Source organism: Pagrus major, chromosome 17 (genome assembly GCF_040436345.1).
Source record: "Pagrus major chromosome 17, Pma_NU_1.0".
Lineage (NCBI taxonomy): Eukaryota > Metazoa > Chordata > Actinopteri > Spariformes > Sparidae > Pagrus > Pagrus major.
The window spans coordinates 18,554,750-18,563,684 of record NC_133231.1 but is presented as its reverse complement, the minus strand read 5'-3'; the positions used below and the strand labels follow the sequence as shown (position 1 = coordinate 18,563,684).

Below are 8,935 nucleotides of genomic sequence, written 5' to 3'. Positions count from 1 at the left end.
TACCACTATTATTTTTTAGAAAAAGAGAAATATCTCCTCTGTCTCTTCCGCCGGGTCTCTGCCGCTCGTCAGCCTGAAGTTTCCGGTGCGTTAGCAGTGTGATCTTCCGGTGAGCGTCCAGACACGCAGACATGCCTGTGAGTAACACTACGGCTTTTATATTCGCCATCAATCGTTAAAAAGTATTTCAGTGGGGGTGATTTAACGCGATGTAACACCGTGTTTAGTCTCTGCGGGGATCGGCGTGTTTTTGTCGCTGTAATGTGAATGTAAAGATGAGAAAACGAGCTCAATATGGCGAAACACGTGTACAACAAAGCAGCCCACGCTGTTCCCTTCTCACCACCAGTCACATGTTGGTTTCTTTTGGAGGCTAAAAATCAACTTTTTAGGATAGTTTGGGTCGTGACTGCTCTAAAATACTCGATCAGTTTCTTCTCGGCACGTTTACTTTCCTTTTATCACGTTTCCTGTCGTCTGAAAGCGCTGACTTATATTATGTATCGACCTTTGCCTCGTGTCATCATGTGACAAAGTTGGGAGCTGTGAAAAGAAATGAAACTTGTCCTTTTATTACAGTAATTTGAAGACTGTGTAGAAGATTTTTACTGAATGTCGATGAAGAATCAGCTAAATTGTTTAATTATTTTTTTCACTGTCCTTTCAGCTTGCAAAGGATCTGCTGCACCCAACTCCCGAGGAGGAGAAGAGGAGACACAAGAAAAAACGACTAGTACAGTGTCCTAACTCTTATTTTATGGATGTCAAATGTCCAGGTACGTAAAGTAACACAAAAAAATACCACACAACTACTGAGACGCATTGCAGCTTCCTGTTAAAATAGTAGCACTTGAGTTTTGAGACATCAAACTTTTTTGAGGGGAATTTACTTTTATGTAAAAAAATAAATAAAATATTTATCAGTCCTTTTAGGTTTATGATTGGCATTAAATTTATTCTGACATAAGCTTAAATAATATTTGAATTTTAAGTTAAAGCCTTAACTATAATTATAACTTTTGGAATTGTGATTTATTTTATTAATATAATTGATGGAAGTACTTCTCACATCTACATTACTTATATTATCATTGTTTGCCTTTATGTGTTGCCCTTTCATTGTTCCCCTAATGATCGGGGTGTCAAATAAGGCATACAGCGACACTTGCGGCTGCCTGTTGAATGAGTTTGAAGTGACTCTTTTAAGCAAACAGCTGCAAGGACACATCTGTAATCATAATTTGGGCTTAACTGTATGTGTGTAATTAGTAAGGGATATTGGGATATGGGTGCATGTGGTGGATATGCAATAGAAGTCAAATTAAATGTGTCATTATTTCTGGGGGCCAAAAATATCCTCAAAATACATACTCAGATATGTCACTGAATAAACAATCAAGTGAAACACTAAAATATATTCCTAACTCATTTTTAGTAGTATATGATCATACCATGTTTGCTATGTGTAACAGTTCGTGGCTGCTCCATCCAACGGTTTGTTTGTGTGTGTTGTCCGCAGGTTGCTACAAGATCACCACAGTGTTCAGTCACGCTCAGACTGTAGTGCTGTGTGTCGGGTGCTCCACAGTGCTCTGCCAGCCGACAGGAGGGAAAGCTCGCCTCACAGAAGGTACAGGAAATATAACATGCATAGAGAAGAAACTGTCTGACCTGTTTTTTTTAAATGAGTCGTTCAATGCTAACTCACCCAGAATTCAGAGCTTTACCCTGTTCAGGTCATGAATTTTACTGGAAAAAAATGTATGTAAAAACTTCTATTTAATTAAATGGGACCTTTTGAAAAAAATCCAATAACTGCACTTTTGTAGTTATGAAATTTTTGACGTTCAGCCTTCTGAACTAAATTTGTTTGAACCCAATATATTTAGTTGGGGTTAGGTAATGGATCTTTGCTGTGCACTACATCTCTAGATATTGCCTTTGTGTTGCCCTTTCAGTGTATTCGTCATGAATGGGGTGTCAACTAAGGCATACAGTGACTCTTGTAGTTGTGACAGAAATTCATCATCATTGATTCATTTCTACACAGTCGACTGCGAGCACATTATTTCTCATTCAAATTTGTTTGGACATATTGTGGGTGATCTGTTGTTTCTGATGAAAGATGGGTTGGAATACATTTCAGAAATGATGATGCATCGTGTACAACATGTCAGTGAATTGTTTGCGCTTCAGGTCAAGGTTTGTTTTTACCCACTCTATCCTGGGCTCTGCTGCCGTGGCAACCAAGGGCTTCTCAATGCGCTCAGCTTTGAGTTACTATGGGTGCAGCTGCAACTGTTGTCACTAAAACCACACTTGTTTGGAGGTGATTCAGTCTTTGAAAAGGCAGAAAGCAACATGACTGTGCTCTTTTCTGTTATCTGCCTGTCAGTGACGCACCATCCCCGTTCTGTTGACTGGCTTTATACTGTTAATCCCTCCTAAAGACTGTTGATGCTTCCTCGCCTGATATCGGACTGAACTGTAAACTTGTAACACACCGTTTCCATCTTCAGGCTGACATTGCCTCCGCTCTAACGATTTCTGTGAGGGAGAGGGGTTCAATTTTCTGTAACCAATCACTAGAGACTATACGCCTGAATATAGAGTTATTTTAGTTTGACACTGTGTGTTGCTATGGGTGTTTTCACAATTCTGACATAAACTTGACAAATTAAGCAATAATGAAAATAATTTAGTCACACCCCCAATTGTATTGTTTCAATGAGATGCTATCCTAATATTTAGCCTATCCAGGTTGATAGAAACAGGGTTAATGAAATATTAGTTACAATACAGCCAACAGCACCATCAGTAAACGCACACTAAACATCCATCCATTTCTCTCCATCTCTCCTCAGGATGCTCATTCAGGAGGAAACAGCACTAGTTTGACCAGACGTGGTTGGACACAGTTGAGGAGGATGACCAGAGCTTGATGGACATCAAGTAACACTGCCATGGAGCTGATGCACCAACGTAGACATGGAGAGCAGGAATAAATAATGTAATATAAGACGTCTTATCTACAGAATATGCACAGAGATGCTTGGCATTGTTAAAAGCCCACCAACACCAATATCCATTAATTCTTGTCTCTTAATAAACTTAGGTTGTTTTTTTGGTAAAATAATCTTGCATGTTTGTCATCAAGTTTGTTCTCTTTATCTCTTGAAGGTTCTTAGTTGTCATTTGTCTGGTAAAAGACATGTCAGCTCAGGACCCCTTTAAAAACTTGCTGGTAAAGATCAGGGAACTCGAGGCATTTGTACAGATGTATGGCCTCAATAGTAGTTGTGGTGAGTGATTTGCATTTGTTTGCATTACACCTTTTAATGATCAAACACAAACAGTGAGAGGAAGGTGAGGGTATACAATGAGCCTTGCAGGTATTGCCCAACAGTTGCTCAGCACTATAGATTTATGCAAATTTCCTTAAACACTAGAGCAGTTCTAGGAAAGCAGCCACACTGTGGGTGAAATTGAAAATTAACTTTGAGTTTTACCATGTAAAAGCTGCACTCTGCCTAACTGAATGTTGACTGATGTGTATTAAAGCTGGTAATAAATCCAGACACTATATCTCTTCCAAGTTAATGCCACAGTGAAGTCAACATTTTCTGTCCAAAGCCGGTGGTGTTGGTTCAGGGCCCGCTCTCAGTATAAAGGAGAGTTGATTCAGGGAAAGTCATCACTGGTTCTGCTTCTGTTTTCTGATGCTTGTAAAACACAGTTACACAGCGATGTGGCGCTAAATGACATCATAATGAACAATGAGGTTGCGAATGTACATGTGCTTGCAAGCTTCCTGTGAAATGAAAATGTGAGATGAATTCTTGTGAAGTTGCAAAAAAGAATCACACTAGCGTGGGGGATAGCGCGAGTTTAATCAGATAAAATCATGTTTCCTATAATGTCCAACAGCTTTGTGGGCATGTAGGCCATTTGCACAGTCTCTGTGACAGCATTGAGTTGTACACTGAATAAAGAAACTAAATCAGGAGCGGGAGTGAATGATAACTTTCTTGTTGCTATGGTGACATTTTTCTTGTGTCTTGCTTGTATATTGGACACGGCTTACAAATAAAATCATGGTACATGGGAATGTGATTTCGATGTGCATTCTGATTACTGAATGACTTATACAGGATAAACATGCATTCTTCTTTTTATCCATACTATATTCTTCCACAGCCATTTTAAACCACAATTTACCCTGTAGTTCTGACTTGTGCTTTCAACTAAAGCTGTTCTGAAAAGATAAATGGTTATATTCATGTAGGCATCTTGCTGAACAATCTTGTTTTCATGGCTGGGCAACTTCAGAAGCTGGATATTTTTTCTTGTTTGCTGTAGACAAGTGTTAATCTTTAGCATCATTGGACCTGCAGCAAACACTGTCTCTACTGTTAGCTAGCTAGGAAGCGTATTGTCATAATAGGAAAATTCGAATGCATTAATCTTTTTTAATTGGTTAATCCATCTGTTAATTTCTTGCTGCTTATCCTGGTCCACATCGCTCTAATTCAATTATATCATTAGGAATTATTCTGACAAGTGGGAAGGACTGAAACAATTAGATATAATGGTAAACAATTGAAGGCCACATCATCCCTACGACAGTTTTTCTGTGATAATTTAGCTAGTAGGACCATGAAAAAGGTAATGAGTTGGATTCTATGTGGTCTGAACCCCGTCCAGTGAGGTGGTGGCTTGCAGGGCTATTGAAAAGCTCTCCACTAATGTTGCGTTCCATGTGCACGATGCCAAACGTTAACAAAAAACTTGGCTGATGGTAACAAAATGATCTTTTGTCTCTTTGGGAAGTGTGTAGTCAATTCAGAAAACTGCTCCCTTGTGAAGTCAGGGTAGATGGATGTGTCCTGAGTTTACCAGTAGGAGTTCTGACTTTAAATGGCGTTCCGTTGTAGTTTTTCTAGTTGGAGGTCGGACATTTTTAGATTCTGAGTTGTCTGGAACGCAGCGTCAGGGGTCAGACAGCAAATTGTTCAGGCTACAGCTGTGGGAATAAACAAACAGACATTCAGCGGTCGATGCATGGTCATCACCAAACATGAATTTTCAAACCAAGAATTCAAAAACGTATTCAAATCTATGCATAGATAATTGGCCAGGCCAGGCCATACATGTAAATATATGTATAATTTACTTGTACTTTTAATACTTAAGTACATATAATATGGGATACTTTTAGACTTTTACTGCAGTACTATTCATATGGGTGACTTTCACTTTTACCAAAGTAATATTTTAACATGATATCTTTACTTTTACTCAACTATGACTTTTAAGTACTTTATACAACACTCCTGATACCAACTGGTTCAATTCCAGCCAGGACCCTTTGTTGCTTTCTTGCCATACTGTCAACTGTCCAATAAAAACATTTTAAAAACATCTTGAAAGCGGCAGGCAGGACAGTGTCTCTGGGACACCTGAGAGCATCTGTGACAGAGTGGAGTCTGACCCCGCAAAGAGGCTCAGAGAGGAGAAATGAGAGGGTCAGTGGAGAGCGGCTGGGACACAGATTCCTCCTGAGAGTGGACAGAAACTCGACATCTGGACACACCTGCAGGGAATGTTTGTTACTAGTGTTGTGATCACAGTGTGGCGACACTTTAAGCACTGACTGGTTGTAGGTAGGGGGTGCTATAGTGCAACGTCTCAGGGTGCTGCCTTTCTGCCTGTAATGTCCCCCTTTGATAAGGTGCACATTGAGAGCAAGAGGAAGACAAAAGATGCATGTGGCTGAGATTTCAGGTTTATTCTGCTCCTCACATACTTAAGTTAAAGTGTATACAATTTTGATCTGAGTCTTTGCACAAAGACAGAAGCACTGACTTATGTCTGTGTTTTATTCAGGTATCAGGGGTGGGAATCACAGAGTAACTCACAATGTGATTCAATTCCTGATGAAGGCCAAACTGCCAGAAAGCAGAACAGTTCCTTTAAAGGAAGGATACTCACTAAATTCTTTTAAATATGTGTAAATTAAGATTACACACCAAAGAATTATAAAGTAGTGACTCTTTTAAATCAAACTGTCAGGGGAATCTGTTTAAAGCATCTGCATGGTTGACAAAAATATTGATATTTAGCGCCAGTGTATCCATAAATATTTTGTCCCACCACTATTCAAGGTTGGTGCTGAATGGAGTAGTGGGCTGTTAGGTCAAATAATTTATCTATTTGTGCATTTATCCATACATCTACAAATGAGCCTTTCTTCCCTCAGGGCTGGCTGTTCTCCCTCTAGCCTGGAGTAGACCATCACTGTCCCAAGATGCTTTAGGCCTGCCCTGAAACACCAGCCCATCTGAGCGACAGTTTGGTTTTGTGTGGTACATGAGCACAGTGCATTTCTCTGCCTGAATAAATGCAGAGAGACAGGAATAGCAGGAGGGGCAGTGTAGTCACCAAGAGGGGTGTTGGTGGGATCCACTGGCACAGCCAAAACTCTTTGTCCTGCAGACAAAGCCTGGATGCCAAAAAATGTCAGAATCTGAAGTCATCCGTGTCAGGTTATAACTGAGTGGGAGGCAGGATGGGACGGGAGGATCAATAGTGAAGGGCAGAAAAATCATTCACAGACATGGCCAGATGGGTTTTTACAGTATTGATCTGAACAGTTTGCATTCTCATCCCAGCTTTAAACTCGGCAAAATGAAAGTTGTAGAATGAAAAAGTGATTTAAAAGAGGATTGGGGAGAAAGACAAAATGAAGGACCAGAAACTGAAGAGATTACAAGAGTTTACAGGAGTTGGTGTGGGACTGAGGGAGTGTGTATGTGTGTGTGTGAAGTGAGTGTGGAAGTTTTGTACAAGGTTGTCACAGAAGAGAGCACCCTATGACACACGAAAGACAGGCTGACCTGGCCCTCCCAGCTGTACAGGGATGCACAAAGCACATTGGACAGACCTGGAGTTCAATGCACACACATGCACATACACACATAGCATTTTGTTTATTTGAGTTTCTCCTCTGCCAAGGACGGAGCCATTACACATCATAAGCACCCAGTGCACAATTAACTGACCTGAACACAGATGAGCAGAGTCTGGCTGACCTCCAGCAGAGCAGAGCCGGTGTCTCGGCCGCTTGTCAGACCCCCCTGGGAGTCCACAGTGACGAGTCGTGTCCTGTCACACACTGACACAGAGAGCAGTGCACAGGGCAGATGGCATCTCTGGTACACAAGACAGCAACACACAGTTGTCATGACAAACAGACTCTTGATTTTCTGGGTAGAATTTATATTCCATTGCTAGAATGTATTAAATCCTTTAGGATAAAGTGTCAAGGACATTTCAGATGTGTATTCAGAGTCTTCCAACTCGATGCTCTGTTGCATTTAGCCTTACACAAATACACACCGACACACACACAAATGAGCACATGTGCAAACATTAGGGCTTCATGATATTGGAAAACATTGCAATATTTTGGTTTTCTGCATAATTTATTAATAATATAATAATAATAATAAAATAATAATAATAATAATATATGAAAAAAGACAGGAAAGGAAATTTCACCAGATAACTTGAAAAGCTCAACAGACCATATTCACAAGGTGGCTATTTTCCTCTGATATTATGCTCAGGTTCTGGAATCTCAATTGTCATGCTGATGTGTTTCAGTCCCTTTAAGTCCCTTAAAGGTAGGAAATCTGCCAAATTGTTATCATTTCACCGCATCAACAGCTAACATTAGCATTCAACCACTCCCTAGCTAACATTATTGTTTGATAGTGTTACACAATAAGATAGGAAAGGCGTAAACTAATTCTGAAATATCAATGCACATCTTGGAGGGTTAGGGGTTTTACGTTTAAACCTAAAAGGGGAACGGACTTGAATCCCCCCAGAATATCACCATAAATCATCTTTTTCAGTTGCCGATCAATCACAAAGTGGTGAAATGATAACAATTTGTCATATTTCTTGCATTTACAACTTGCAATCTGGAACACAGCCTCGTAAAATTATCCCACCATTTGAGCTTCCCACCCTGCAGAGTGTGACATCAGAGGAAAACAGCTGCCTTGTAAATATGGTCAATAGAAGAAGTCACCACGGTTACAACCAATGAGCGGCAGCTTTGGTAGTATTTTATCAAGTGCTGCAATCTTAACATTCAGCTTTTATGCTGTGAAAACATATTGAAGATATGAGGGTGGAGTTGATTCACCTTACTTGACATTGCACGTACTCATTGTAACTATTGCACATGGGCTCATTGCAATGTTGATGCTGAAACGATTTTTTGTGAAGTCCTAGCACACATGGAATCTATTGGTATTCAATTTGTAGGATTAAAAACAATTGAAAATTGGATAAAAAAATATGAATGTGAATATGCAGGTGGTAATTGGATTGTTAAAACACCATTTGCAGCTCACTCACAGTTTAATTGCACACTGTATTGGTAATGGCTTTGATGACTCTGCTTGATCTGTAGCATAATCAGCAGGCCATTTGCATCGTCTCCCCATTTTCCCCACAGTTGATTATCCTTAACTGCCGTTGCTTTATGACAGGATACTGTCTACCCTAAACTGTGTTAAACAATGTCTTACCTCGAAAAGGTATCTTTCCACTACAGGGAAACATTAAATATGAGTGAAAATCAGTTTAAACCAACCTTTAGTCACATTATACTGCATAGAGACAGACTAAGGAAAAGACAGACAGCAAAAGAAAGATATTTAGCTTGGAAAGGTTTACATCTACCATGTCTAGGTAAAAGGAGATAAATATGATGAAATGTGAGTGTAAGTGTGTGTCCCATGTGGGTTACATCAGGGTGTTTGTTAATGTTTAAGGTGGGTCTGCATTGCTTTCTTTCACAGAGGCAGTCGGAGTCATGGCCCCTGAGCTCTACAGTCAGAGTTGATAAATTAGTAAACAT

General features: G+C 39.9%; 1 protein-coding gene and 2 non-coding genes across 3 annotated transcripts; all 3 read left to right on the top strand.

The window, feature by feature from the left end:
• Window positions 1–51: 51 nt before the first annotated feature.
• rps27.2 (ribosomal protein S27, isoform 2) lies at window positions 52–4,113 on the top strand. Its single transcript, XM_073485511.1, has 4 exons — window positions 52–137; window positions 668–776; window positions 1,520–1,630; window positions 2,865–4,113. The coding sequence occupies exons 1-4, from the start codon at window positions 132–134 to the stop codon at window positions 2,891–2,893; spliced, it is 255 nt and encodes an 84-aa protein (XP_073341612.1). The 5' UTR covers window positions 52–131; the 3' UTR covers window positions 2,894–4,113.
• Window positions 1,097–1,228, top strand: LOC141012700 (small nucleolar RNA SNORA13). The gene has a single exon (XR_012180404.1). It is a non-coding gene; the product is annotated as a small nucleolar RNA SNORA13 (small nucleolar RNA).
• On the top strand, window positions 1,937–2,068 carry LOC141012701 (small nucleolar RNA SNORA13). The gene has a single exon (XR_012180405.1). It is a non-coding gene; the product is annotated as a small nucleolar RNA SNORA13 (small nucleolar RNA).
• Window positions 4,114–8,935: the final 4,822 nt, after the last annotated feature.

Excerpts from the sequence above, each read along its gene's own strand:
- rps27.2 (XM_073485511.1), top strand. Across the intron at positions 777-1,519 it reads TATGGATGTCAAATGTCCAG|GTTGCTACAAGATCACCACA; the intron begins GTACGTAAAGTA and ends TGTTGTCCGCAG. Across the intron at positions 1,631-2,864 it reads GAAAGCTCGCCTCACAGAAG|GATGCTCATTCAGGAGGAAA; the intron begins GTACAGGAAATA and ends ATCTCTCCTCAG.